General features: G+C 35.9%; 1 protein-coding gene across 2 annotated transcripts in view; it reads right to left on the bottom strand.

Annotated features, from left to right (window-relative positions):
* The window catches only part of LOC122798496 (metalloreductase STEAP4-like), a 112,412-nt gene extending 100,524 nt beyond the window's left edge, over positions 1–11,888 (bottom strand). For both annotated transcript variants that reach the window (XM_044067495.1, XM_044067496.1), the window contains exons 1-2: positions 11,436–11,888; positions 511–1,038 (exon numbers count right to left, since the gene is read on the bottom strand). In XM_044067495.1, the coding sequence (XP_043923430.1) occupies positions 511–1,038; positions 11,436–11,885 (978 nt within the window). In that variant the 5' untranslated portion in view covers positions 11,886–11,888. The remainder of the gene's footprint in view (positions 1–510; positions 1,039–11,435) is intronic.
* Between the last annotated feature and the right edge of the window lie 2,651 nt (positions 11,889–14,539).

Here is a 14,539-nt window from a genome sequence, read left to right as displayed (position 1 = left end):
ACACACACACACACACACACACACACACACACACACACACACACACACACAAAGCAACATGCAACCAACACAATATCAACAAATGTAAACACAAACACCATTACCTAAGTACTATTAAAGGAAAGAATGGACCTTGTATGGTTTAAGAGGCCTTCCTCCGCTGGTATAAGGGTAGGTGGTCCATTATTTTCCCATAACATCCACCCTGTTTGGCATTATTTCCTACATATTCACCCATGCCCATACATATGTATTATATCTTAGATAAACAAAGATAGAACTAAATCCCCAGAACTAATGCAATGACCCAGTAGAAAACTCAACATTAGAAAAACAATTAATCAACAAATGAGTAAAGCAATAGATGTCATATTTGACTAGTAAGTCACCCTACTAACTTTCATTTAGACATTTAGTATTCACTCTGATAGGTGCAGAATTTCATGGATTTCATTTTTAGGTTCATTAATTGCATTAATTAAAAAGATAAAAAAAAGTCTACTGCAATACCTTTGAAAGAATAAAATTATTCCGCTTATTCTGTACATAGTATCTGTTTGGAATGATAAGAGTATAGAAAACATGAAGAAATGCGAAGCCCAAAGCAACAAGGCCAAGTTGTTTACGACACAACATCCAGCGATCAAGCCAACTAGGGAAACGTCTATACTTTGTTTTTCTGTGCAACTGTAAATAGGCAGCAATTACTCCAGGCAGGTAAACACTGCCCAGAAGTATTAGAGACACCACTGGGAATACGCGATTTGCCAGAGAAACTGCAATTCGGAATGATATATCTACGTGTTCAGTAACATATCTATAGATCACATCAGTTAACACACTGTAGAAGAATATGAAGGCAGTTAGCCCAACTGCAATGTAGAAAGGTAACCTCCACAGTGGAAACAACTGCAAAGGGTAATTTTCCAGCTCAGTTGCTGCCAAAAGATATCCCTGGTCCAAAGGTGTTAGGCCAAGCCTGCGGGCAATATCCATCACACGCTCTTTGGACTCGGCATCATCACCACAAACGAATACCTGCAACGTAAAGCGTTGAAATTAGATCCACATAAGTGTTACTGTTTTATTGAAATATGTGTACTAAAAATTAAATGAATAACAGGAATGAATATATAAAGGGTGACATGGGTTAAATACTCTCTGCTTTTAAAGATCATGTCTAAAATGTTTTGTTTACTTAAAAAAGCTTACCTTGAAGCATAGAACATCTTCATACTAACGATAACTTATTAGCAGTAAAACAAAGTATTTTAATCCAATTATGGATAAAACATTAAGTTTTAAAATTCCTGTGGGATGTGGAAATGCAAGTAAAGGAGAAAGAGTCCCTTTCTTATTTTTAATATCACTGTAATGTTCAAGAATTCTGTCTTTCAAAGGCCGATTGGTCTTGCCTATGTAAAAGGCATGGCAAACCTGACAACTACTAAAGTAAACAATGTTAGAGGTCTTACAGTCTGCATAAAAATCGAACTCTATTTTGAAGTTCATATAAGGATGTAAATATATAGAACATGTCAGAATATGTTTGCAAGCTGAACAGGACCTACAGGCAAAGGTGAATAGTCTGCTTGACCAAACTACTTTCCTACTGTGCTGCGATCTATAACAAAGATGACGTTTCAAAGATTTATTGTTCTTAAACATGAAATGTGGTACTGTGTCTATGACTTCTTTGAGTTCTTCTTTAGTATGTAGTATATTCCAGTTATTTTTTATAATATCGCAGTACTGACTAATGTCACTCGCGTATGGTAAAGAAAGTTTAAAACTATTTCTTACAGCAGGTGATGACTCTGGTATATGAGTTGCTACCATGTCTGTAAAGTATGGCCTATACCTGCCTTCTCTTTCTTTTTTTCCATGCATCAGTGATATATGAGTCTATCTCTGTTTCACTATAGCCTCTTTCTAAAAATTTACGTTTAAGAGACATAACCGCTAATTGTAATTGAGCATCACCATTATGCAATCTCATTAATCTATAAACTTGGCCCTTGAACACGTTACGAGTAACGTGTCTTGTGTGCATAATATTTTTGTGCAAAAAATTGTTTTTCCTTGTTGGTTTCTTGTAAACACTAGTGTGCAAGGTACTAAGATCCACCTCTTCAAGCTCACATCTAGAAACTCAATTTCTTCAGTAGAGTATTTATACGAGAACCTAAGGAATGTAGTTGTGCTTTGCATGTATGCTACAACATCTTATAGCAATTTAACAGATCCTTGCCATAAAATAAACATTTCATCTACAAAACGTACATATCAGGCCAAGTAATTGAGAAAAGGGTTAGCTTGTAACAAGTATGTGGTCTCCCATTGTGCGGTTGGCGTAGCTATTAGCACAAGCTGTGCCTATAGCCATGCCAACCTTCTGTATGAAAAATTCATCTTAAAAAAGAAAAATATTATTGTCAAGTACTATCTCTAAGAGTGTGCAGAACAAATTAACTTTGTCATTGGTAAACATTGCTTACTAGTCAAAAAAGCCTGGACATTCTCCACTCCCCACTGGGAATCACTGTGAAAAGTGATTCCATGTCTAAAGTGACAAAGATATAATCATTAGATAGATGCAATACTTTACCGTGTAATCAAAAAAGAAAGGACTTAGTGTCCTTCAATACTGTATCACTTTCATCTATCAGTGTGTGTAAATTCTTCTCAATGAATACAGATAAGGGCTCAGTACTCCAATCCATGCCTGCCACTATAGGCCTCATTGATGGACAATCTAGTCTCTTATGAATCTTGGGGAGCCTATAAATGGTGGTAATGAGAGGATGTTCAACAGTGAAATAATTAAACAAACTTTGTGAAATTAAACCAGTCATAAGCAAATCAAAAACTAAGAATGACACCTTTTCCATAAGACCCATAACTGTGGCCTTATAAATGCATAAATAAGTAGTGACATCAAAAAGCATCTTTCTCATCTGTGAAACATATAAATCTCTGTCTAGGACAACTATGCTGCAGGTCTAATTTCAAGAGAATACTTGTTTTTCAGCTCAGTTAGGGCATTGAAATCATCAGATGACATATTATAAAATGCTGGTTTATTATTATTAAGGAAAGCCTCCCTAAATTGTTTCTCACAAATACGAGTAAATGCTTCCACCATGGGATGAGATGGTGGGGTAAACGTGCTAGGAGCTGATTCTCCTCTTGAATGCAGACAAACCTCCAGGTTTGAATGGTGCATCTAGTCTCAAGCCCTTTCTAAAGGGATGTTCACTCAGACATTGAGTTATTGCATTCTATTTAACATTTTGTGTTTCTTAATGATATTATACCTTAAATGATGTGTGTGTGTGTGTGTATATATATATATATATATATATATATATATATATTTTTTTTTTTTTTTACTTTTTATTCATGTGTATATCTTTCAGTGTTGATTGATGTGTATTGCCATTAACATTTGAGTGGTTGGATTTTGTTTAAATTCAAATGTGTTTTAGTCAAATAGTCTAAGGAAGTGATGTGGCAATTGTTAAAGAACTTACTTTTATTCTTGTTGTGTTATTAAATTCTGTTTTAGCCCAGCCTTATTGGCTTGGTACTTTATTTTTGTTTTACATTTATACGTTTGTTTAGTACCGCACCTTACCCTAGTCTTGTATATATTTTTATTGCCTATCATACAGCATTCTGGCTATAGCCCATGATATTCTATTTTCAGACCATTTGGATAGACGACATACAGAAATAAGTCTTATGCAAAGTGTTTATTGGTCAGACATTGCAACGGATGTAAAATGGTACTCTGAGCACTGATAGTAGATGCCTCATGCCACTGGCAAGGGTTGTAGTTAGCCAAGTACCTTCAAAGGAAGAAGAACATCCAGTAGTATATTTGAGATGTAGATTTTAACCACAGACAGAATGATGGGTAGCCATATAAAAGGAGTGTTTCGGAATTAAATGGGTTCTCCATTACGTACTTATATACAGCAGTGACAGATCATAACCTCTTAAAGTGACTACACAGTGCTTGTGGGCAAAATAGCAATCAACTTAGATGTAATTTGGGATTGCAGCCTTGAGGCACGAAAATTCAGCCCAGAAGTGACATCAATAAAATAAGTGTAGATGGATTTTTAGGCAAGAAATCCATACTCTGGAATAGACTGCCCATACATGTCAAGCAGAGCACCTCCTTGGCCCTCTTCAAAAGGAACCTTGACGACTGGATGGGAGAAAGGAAATTCACCCCGAGGATCATGTCAGTCACCCTGCTAGACAGGGGTCCAGGGAAGTAAATATTGTGGGAAGAAATATCCAGGGAATTGTTATGCTTAGGCTTGTATAGGCCCTAGGGCCGATAGCCTAGTACCAACCTATGAACATATGTGTTTTATCTCAAGCTTCATTCATTGATGGTTTCTCAACAAAACCTGCTTCATTCTAGGAAAGGGGACATGTTTTAAAAAGAAAATGTATAAAAAGCCAACTAGATACATTGGATCAGCATCAAATACAATTGCAATACAGTATGCAGTACTTCTTTAACAGACAACAGTATAGCAAAACAAATGAATTATGTGCCTTTTTCAGTAAATACATAAATTGTAAGAGAAATCTGTAAAGAAGAATGCAGTTGTACAAGTGTCTGTGAAAATGTACTTTACAAATATTTTGAGTCTGCCTGGAGGTTACTTCATTTGAAGGTTACTGCACTAGGTGACTTTTTTTTTCAAGATTGTCCCTTGATTTTTGCAAAGTACCAACATCACTATAAAGATGCCCATTGAAGTCAACTTTTAATCCACCACTATCTTTCTTTACCGCTCGTTTTATTTGATAAGTTATGTGATTTTGACCTCAGAGAATTTGTGCACAAGAGATGGCATTCATCCAAACAAAATTTGAGTGATACTGAAGTTATTTTACTGGGGCAGTTGAGTCAAGATAAAAGTGTAAGGGTTATAAAGCCTGACAAGGGGAGTGGAGTAGTAATCGTTTATAAGACAGACTATCTTAAAATGTATAAATACTTGAATGATGATGATTTCTACGAGGAAATGTCCCTGAATTATATTAACCTTGTCTATAAGAAAATACATTTTTTTCTTCAGGATATGGTTGAACAGGGACAAATAAGTGATATTTTTACACTTTTGCATGCAAACTTTCCCACCATCTCAACAATATTTGAGATCCCGAAAATCCATACGAATTTAATAGATCACCTATGAGACCTATAGTCAATGCTAATACATCCAAGGTACACCCCTTGGCTGAATATATAGATGTTATAATAAAAGCTTCATTAAATGCTTACACTCACCATTGCTGTGATTCAAGGGACTTTTTGCAGAAACTATGTGAAGTAGGTTATTCAGAAAAAACATCTTTTTTGACCATAGGAAAACCTGTTTAATGTAATACTGCATGTTCAGGGTTTGGAATGGTTCCATGATTTTTTGGTAGATACTGCTGAATATAATAACAATGAAATTAATACTGTTGATACACTTATGGGGATGGTATTAGAGTATAACTTTGTTTATAATGATGGCCAATATTTTCATCAGAAAAAAGGAGTGGCAATGGAGGCCTCTTTATTTGTGTTACAGTTTGAAAAGAATTTTGTGTTTAATAAATTTTTACTAGTCCCTTGGAAATTATATGTCTGTTTTTTGGATGATATATTTACAGCTTGGGATGCATCTGAAGTTGAAATGGAAAACTTTGTGGGGTATTTAAACTCAACCACTTAATTTTTAAAATTTCCTCACACTTACAGCTACAGGGTAGCTATGGTGGTGCAGTGGTTGGCAATGCCACATCACAGCAAGAAGTTCTCTGGTTCAATTCTCAGCTAGGGTGCATTCTGTGCGGAGTCTGCATGTCATCCCTGTGGTCCCGTGTGTTTCCTCCAGGTGCTCCAGTTTCCTCCCCCATCTCAGTGACATGCTGTAGGTGGAGTGGACACTCTAAATTGGTCCTAACTGTGAGTATGTGCATGTGTGTGCCTTCTATGGAATGTTGGGTGCCGGGCTGGCAACTCAACACCATAAAACTTCACTGCCAATCATTCTGCAGACCGTTGTTCCACTGTGGCAACCCCTAACCGGGATAAGCTGAAAAGAGATGATGATGACTCACACTTACAGCTACAACATCGTTAGTTATTTGGATGTACTAGTTAGTAAGGATGATCTTAACAAGAGAATTGTAAGCAATATTTACAGGAAACAAACTTATTTGAATGGGTTATTGCAATACACCAGCTGTCACCCCCAACATCAAAACAGAGCGATTATTAAAGGCTAATTTGTTAGGCTTGTCAGAATGGTTTCATATGATGAAAAATATGGCATAGAGAGGCACAAGCTAGCAGAGATGTTTTATTTTGGAGGTTATCCTGAAACACTACTGTCCAAAATATGTAATGAAGTAAACAAAAAAAAGGTAGTGGAATTTTTTTACCTCTATTTAGATCATCAGAGATTCATCCCCTAAGTAACAATAGTGTTGACAACAAAAGGGAACTTAGTTGTGCTTTCATTACTACTTACACTCAGGATCATGGAGTCATCTTACTTATTCTTAAAAAGAACTGGAACATCTTTTCATGTTTTGACGGACTGAAGGGCATCTTAGGGAATAAACCGAGAGTGGTGTACAGTATAGGGAAATCTATGAAAACGCCACTGAAAATGAGAGAATGTTCCCATATATTAACAAGTAAAAGAAATGGTACATTTAAATCTGGGTTTTGCAGTCAGTGCAAGTTTATCCTACAGAAGGATAAAGTGAAATTAAGTGATCAAGTTGCACGCATATCTTTTCATTGTACTTACAATTCTATGGGAATTATATATCTGGCCAAGTGGCTAAACTGTACAAATTTTGTATGTAGGAAAGATTCAACGCAGCTTTAGAGACCATATTTATGAACACATTTTGGATATAAAATATAAGAACACAAAGAATTCTTTATATAAGTATGTAGCATTGTAGTCTGATCACAAGTTTGCATTTTTTTTTTGGTGCTGACATTGTGCCAATGAATGTGAGGGATGTCCCATGGGCAGATCTGACAGAGCAGAGGGAAACTATATGGTAGTTGAAGCTCAATATATGTGCTTCTCCAGGTCTCAACAAAAACATTTCAATTGCAAGTACATTAAGACTAAATTCTTATAAGGTGTAAAAAGAAAAAAATATTTTTTTAATTGTAATTGTCATTGTATAACAAGCTTTTTTTAAATACTGTCAATATCAAGATATGTTATGTCAACAAGGTGATAAATATTTTTCCATGTGTTTTTAGTAGGTTTTAGAATGTATTTTACAAACAGGAAGTTCTTTAACTATTGGTTGTTGATGTCATATGACTTTGTGCTGAGGTATTTAAATTGTGCAACAACAGCAATTTAATGAGATTCTGAAGAAGTCTGGTATATTCCGACAAAAGTGCTTAATCCTGGTTATTACATTTTCTTTGCAATAAAATTAGTATTACTGGCATGTCCATGCTTTCCTACTGCTTTGGTGGTGGATATTTCAATATTTCTTTGTTTCTGGTTTATTTTGTTCAACTATATCTTTACCTGAGATGTGCTGGATGCAGCGGAGTATGAACAGTAACTACCACAGATGATACAGCAACTAGCATTGGTCTTTTGACCCAACTTGTGCAACAACTTATTGAACAAATGTCCAGCATGATGACTGATTTGAATGGTTATTATAGCAATAACCCACGCCTGGGTGTAGGTAATGCTGGATTTACCCACGGTTGGTGTGGTTTGGTCACGAGGGCAAAGCTCGAGTGGCCAAACAAAGACAACCATGGGTAAATCCAACATTACCCACACCCAGAAGTGGGTTATTGCTATTATACAATGAAAACAGGCTCTGTGGAACCTAGTCAGACTTTCCCGGTCAACAAATGATAAATAAATAAATAAATAAATACTTTTCTTAAATAATGGCATTGTATAATGCCTCCTTGCTGCCCTTCCGCAGCTGTCTGGTATTCTGTGGCAGTTCTGATGTACTGCGCATGCGTATGCTTACACAGTACATTAGAGCTGTGGGTGGAAGCAACGGAGAAAGCAAGTTCTCCGTTACTTTTTACAAAGTCTCTCGCTATGTTAAAGGAGTTTAATATAGTGAAATAGCTTTAAAAAAAGCAACGGAGAATCTCGGTTGCTTTTTTAAAGCTGTCTCGCTATGTTAAACCCATTTAACATAGCGAGACAGTTTTGAAAAAAGCAACGGAGAAAGCAAGATCTCTGTTGCCTTTTACAAAGTGTCTCACTATGTTAAAGGAGTTTAACATAGCGAGGCAGCTTTAAAAAAAGCAACGGAGAATCTCTGTTGCTTTTTTTAAAGCTGTCTCGCTATGTTAAACCCATTTAACATAGCGAGACACCGTTAAAAAAAGCAACAGAGATAGGAAGATCTCCGTTACTTTTTTTAAAGCTGTCTCGCTATGTTAAACTCCTTTAACATAGCGAGACAGTGTCTAAACAGCAACGGAGATCTTGCGTTCTCCATTGCTTTAAAAAAAAGAGTTATACTAATGGAAAAAGTCCGGACGACCGGACCTTTTTCCATTACTATAACTCTGATTTACAATGTGCACGCTGACCAATCAGCGTGCACATTTTGGAATATTAATGGGGGGGGGGTCATTGTATAATTTGAATTTAACAATACACCCCACTGTTTATTACCTTTGGAATGGCAAACAACAGATGAGCAGTAACCTGCTATTCGGGCGAACCGGAATGTCAACAGTGATGAAATATTTACAAACCGAGGTGGTATAAATAACTTAAATTTATGAATGAATACGTCGGTCGACTTCAACAGCCATCTTTATAGTGATGTTGGTACTTTGCAACAATTGATGGACAAACTTGAAAACGTTTTAATTAAATGCCGCAAGTTACAAGTTGAAAGTACATGTTTATTTGAATGTGTAAAAGTGAAGAATGTTCCAAAGGGACTCCACAATTGGAAATTTCCAACTGGTTTCACTCCAGGTTCCCCTTTACATCACGATTTGCTTGAATTGCTTGATAGACAAGGAATTAAATTAATGGAACTATTAATGAAACAATCAGTGATTTACTGACCAGCTGATAGATGAAGCTTCTAAGCTAGACTATATATATAATTTCTATGTTTTTTTTATTAGGTTTTAGATTGTAAGTGTTTTACAAATAGGAAGTTCTTTAACCACTGGTTTTTGATGTCATAGGTAGGTTTAGTATCAAAATCCAGAAATGACCTTGTTTGTTTAAGCATGTCTTCAAATTATAATGTTGAAATTCAAAACGATTTAACATCCCCATTTTGAACCATGTTAAAACTGACTGTTCAGTGTTTGATGTTTTACAAATGTGACCGTTGAACTGAATTTGTCATCCAGATATCTGGATGACAGATTTGATAAGTGTACTTTTGATTTTACAACACTTAGAAACTATACTTTCGATGTAACGGTATTCAGACAAGGTCATTTCTGGATTGTGATAGTAAACCCATATGATATTGTGGTGGGGTATTTAAATTGTGTAACAACAGTAGTTTAATCAGATTCTGAAGAAGTCTATGTTATATTCTGATGAAAGTGCTTAATCTTGGTTATTATGTTTTTTGTAATAAAATTGGTGTGTTACTGGTATGTCTGCGCTTTCCTACTGTTTTGGTGGTAAAAAATGCAATGCCTAGAACTTGGCTTTGAGGTTCTGTCATGCTTCAGTCAATAGTCTTGAGGTTGTTTCCCTTATTCTTAGTGTGCAAAGTGTGCAGTTCTGATTAATCAGTCAAACTAGTTGGTGTAACTCTGGGCAAATCACTTAATTAGTCAGTACAACTGTTAGCAATACACTTAACCAGTCAGTGCAACTCTGAGCAAACCACACAGCATGACAGTGCTCCTAGGCACCCCTAGGGAGAGGCATTTGTGTCTTGTAGGCTTAAATGGTTAGAAATAAGTCATGTTTTGCCTCTCCTGTCATTTTTGTCATTCCAAAGGCTGACAGCATGAGATACGAAACTTTATCTGGGGTGTATTATATTGTTTTTTTATAGAATTTTTGCTGCAGTTTTAATTTCTCTTTCATCTCATTTGTTCACTGAATATGCCTAGAAAATTAAATCACCTGCAAATGATGACTTCCGATTCCTAATCTAAACATATACATTTTATCACATTTTCTTCTTCCAAGATAAACTATTTTGTGAATACACAGTTCTAATTAATTCAAGTTGTGTAAAATGTGCATCAACTTGATAATACGTTCAGAACATTTATGTCAATGAACTGCATTCCAGCTTTCTTAATTAGACTGTGAGGAGCTCAGACTACTGACTTTGTTGTCTATAATAATCAAAATAAGTCTTTAAAACATAAATACTATATTATTTTCTGACTATAAATTCTCATATGGTTTTAGCAAAGACTATGTACAGTCCTTGTTCTACATACATCTTTATTGTAATTCTGCACTGAGTATGTTTAGCACATTATGAAAGCAAGTTAGATCCTTGTTAACTGTAAAATTGCAGTGCATTTCTTTTGTTTTTATTTCTGAGAAAGTTATTATTATTATTATTGCTATTAAATCTGTATTCTTATTCATGCAGATGAGGGTAAATCCATAAAGTCATACTGTTCATCAAATACTTTTTACTATGTTTGTATATGCATTGTTGTATCTAATCTTCCCAGACAAAAGGAGATGGAAAACCATGTTATTTTTCCTTAATGTGACCTAAAGGGTGATTATGCAGGGAGGTGGGTGGTGCAACATTGTTCCGGAAGGTAAGCAGAGTAGAACAGGTTACTATGACAGCACTGTGAAGCCAAGGTCCTACTCCCTTAGGAAGAAATGCTGTGCATTAGCATTTCACTGTCCAATACGAGGCCCTTTGCCTGCCCAATTTTCACACCCTTGAGTAGATTTTTATTCATTAATGTACATTACCTAGCAAGAAGCACTGCCACTGCAAAAAGAAACTCAGCTGTGTTACTGAGCAAACAATGAGCAAAGTCATTATTAGCAGCTTACACAGCAAAATGTTCTACTTTCTAAAAAGTGAATAATGTAAATATATTTTCTGATTGTTAAAAATTAATACTAAAAATACCAACCAACAATTTACATATTTTGAATAAAATACTGAATAACTGATATATTTCCAGTCATTGTTAACTACATGTAATGGTTACAGGGAATATGAGCACATTATGCTTTTGCATACTAATATACTAGCTTTGTAAATGAGTATCTCATAGAGAGGTACAGCATAACTTGAAACAAACACCTAGCTGTGCTTAAGTCAATGACCAAATAAAAATAAATGAGGACATTCTGGAAACAATTCATGTGAAGAAGACAACTATGAAAAGAGGTATTTGAAGTTTTGGTACTTCTTACCTGTCTACTGGCATCTAGTGTTCCAGACTGTAGAGCCCAAGCTGAGACCGTATTAAATGCTTTGACAACTATGGCTTTAGGCAACAGTTGTGCAAGGTACTGTGCATTGGATTCGGGATACTGATTCATCTTCAGATTGTTGCTTACGTCCACCAATACTTTTCTTTCTAAAATGTGAGAAAGTGATGACAGAAAGCCATATTGTTCCCTATGAATGGCCAAAATGATAATATCACATTTCTCTGCAGCCTCAGCATGACCTAAAACCTCGGATCCCTTTGGAAGAAGGCCATAATTACTTTGACCTCGGCTACCATATACAACATTGTAACCAGCCTGGAGAAATCTGTATCCAAGAGATCTGCCAAAATCACCAGTACCGAAAATGCAAACTCTGTCACATTTTGCAGAAATATCTTTAAGTGGAACCATGTTAGACACGTCTGCCATATCTCCATCTGAAATGTAAGAGAGTACATGTTCAACATATAGCCATGATATCAATTAATTTTTTCTCTCTCCTATACAGACTCAAATGATAAATGAACATACACAGCTAAACATTTTTCAAATCTGATGAGTGTTTAAGCATTATTATTTAATGTTACAACACATTCCCAGGTCATGTATGTATTAGATATGGTTAGTGGGGGTGTAATGCAAGCGCTAGTAACCATCTTTACGGAATATTTCTATCCTGACAACTGCTTTCTCAGGTTTGGGATTTCCTTGTTGATGTAGACAACTTTAATGAAGATGAGGTAATTCTCACCAAAGACTTTGTCTATTGCACTCTTCGGACGTCACAGATTCATACCCCTTTGGCAAAGACCCTTGTGTTTTTTTTTTTTTTTTGCAGGGTATTGCACATATTGACTTAGTGACAGAATACAGTGATTATAATCAGTGACTTACTGACAGAACTAAATGTCTGCAATACTGGCTTACAATACTTGCTTAATATTTTACTGACACGTCAGTGTGAAGTTTGGGACATGATCCAATGGATAACTCCCAGACTTCAGTAGGCCTTTTCAAGTCCTATGAAGTATGAGAGTATTAATTTACAGGATAATTATTAGCAGTATAACAGTATTATGGATCACTGGAAAAGAATGGTCAACGTGGCAAACATGTTTCCAAAAACAGCAAGAGCCTACCTTACTGAGAAACTCTCCATTTCTGGAAAGAAAGGAGCCATCTGTGCAGCAGGGGAGAGACGACTGTAATACAGATATACTGTACCTCCATTCTAACTTTCACTCACCATTGTCATTACCTTACATTTACTGATAGTAGGACTCAAGCCTGCACTTGTAAACTAATTGTTTAGGCTATAAAGGTACTCATTTACAATGCTGACATCTGGTGATTTAGTGTCTGAAGTTTCTACCTTTATATCATCTGCATATTTATTCATCCAGCTCTTAAATACTATATTTATTGCAGAAAATAATGTTAACTAAAACAGGCCCGTGTCAGATGCCTAGGGCACCTCTGTAATACTGGTACCTATTCAGGTGTTTCTCCTTTTTGACTGTTTTTACAGAATTTTTTCTATCCATCAATTGCTACTGAGTTCTTGCTATCTAAAACTGCAATGAAATTCAGTTTATCAAATTATCTAATTACCACAAGCCTAACAGTAGGTCTAATGCCATGCTAACAGTTTTATAAAAATCAGTAAGAGTTTGCATAATGGCTCTTCCTAGTATGAACCTATATTGAATGTGATCAATGGATGCATAACATTTATTTTCAGATTTCAGGAACCTTACTTAGCAATATTAAAAGCATTTGTCTGGTACTAATCTGATATAGATCAGTAATTCTCCAAATTAAACTGGCACATGAATTCTGCTACCAAAACAATGAGTAAAACACAAAGTGGATTCATTAAGGCCAGTCTCCCTACTGTCACATTTATCAAGCGACTTGAAAGATGTATATGGCCTTGTAAGTGAATAGTGTTATAGTTTTAGAAAAGATCTCACTGCACACTATGCATTACTTTCTCTTACTGATTCAATTATAAAGTCAATAGACAATAGTGAGATATCAGTGGTGATATTCTTTGCTCAAAAAGTATTTGCGCCTCCTCAGGACGATAACCTGCCCCTTGAACTCATGCCCTATGGTTTCATAAATGCTAGGCTTGGATGATGATCTAATCTTCTCAGCAAAAGATATTTTTCTCTTCTAGTGGATGATTATATCTTCCTGCAACTAGTAATAAATGGAGAAATTAAAGACGTGCTTTGTCAACCACCTTGTTTGGCGTTTCTAAATACAGTCACCTTTACCCTCAGCAAAGGTCACTGTATACGTTTTGCATATGATGTGATCTTATAAAGAGGTTAATAAGGATTACAGCTGCAGTACTTCCATACTGTTCATAGTTCTCATAGAGGCTTACTAGGTTTGGAAAACGCAAGGCTCAGGGTAACTTTATAACATTAAAACAATGCTTTTGGGAACACACACAAAATTACCCATTGTTATAAACTGCCACACTGCTGGGCCAAAACGTATGTAAAAAAAAGGAGTAAAATCCTACAACTACTTGGGAATGTGGCTTGACCCATCCCTCATGTTTAAAATGCTCACTTGTAAAGGCATTACTAAATCCAGGCATTCCTCACAGCTTGCCATACAGTTTGGTCTGCTTGCAAGAAAGGCCAGGCAGAGACCAGGGCCTTCTTCCCTGCTTTAGAATATACCCTGCAGCTTAGTACAGGAGTATTAAGTAAGCTTCAGACAAGCCCAAACAAAATGTTGAATTCATTATTGGTGCCCCACGTAGGGAATATTACCGTATCACTCTGGCTGATGTTAAGCGACCCCCGTTTCAGTTTACCACAAATTTTTTGCATATGCACATTGATTTATGAAATAAATATGAACTAGTGCAGGTCAGGGCACAGAATTCTGTCATTAAAAACACCCAACAGATATGTCACATCTAGTAGCATGAAAGTGAAAAAATGCCTTGACACTACAGCAATTGTTTCACTGTATAGATTATCTTCAGTTGTCAAACCATATGCTAGGAAAACATGCCTTGTTGAATATAGCAGTCTCCTATTTAATAGATTTTTGGTACC

Source organism: Protopterus annectens, chromosome 3.part1, assembly GCF_019279795.1.
Source record: "Protopterus annectens isolate FY-2018-M chromosome 3.part1, PAN1.0, whole genome shotgun sequence".
Classification (NCBI taxonomy): Eukaryota; Metazoa; Chordata; order Ceratodontiformes; family Protopteridae; genus Protopterus; species Protopterus annectens.
The sequence above is the reverse complement of the archived record's forward strand: the minus strand, read 5'-3'. Positions and strand labels throughout refer to the sequence as shown.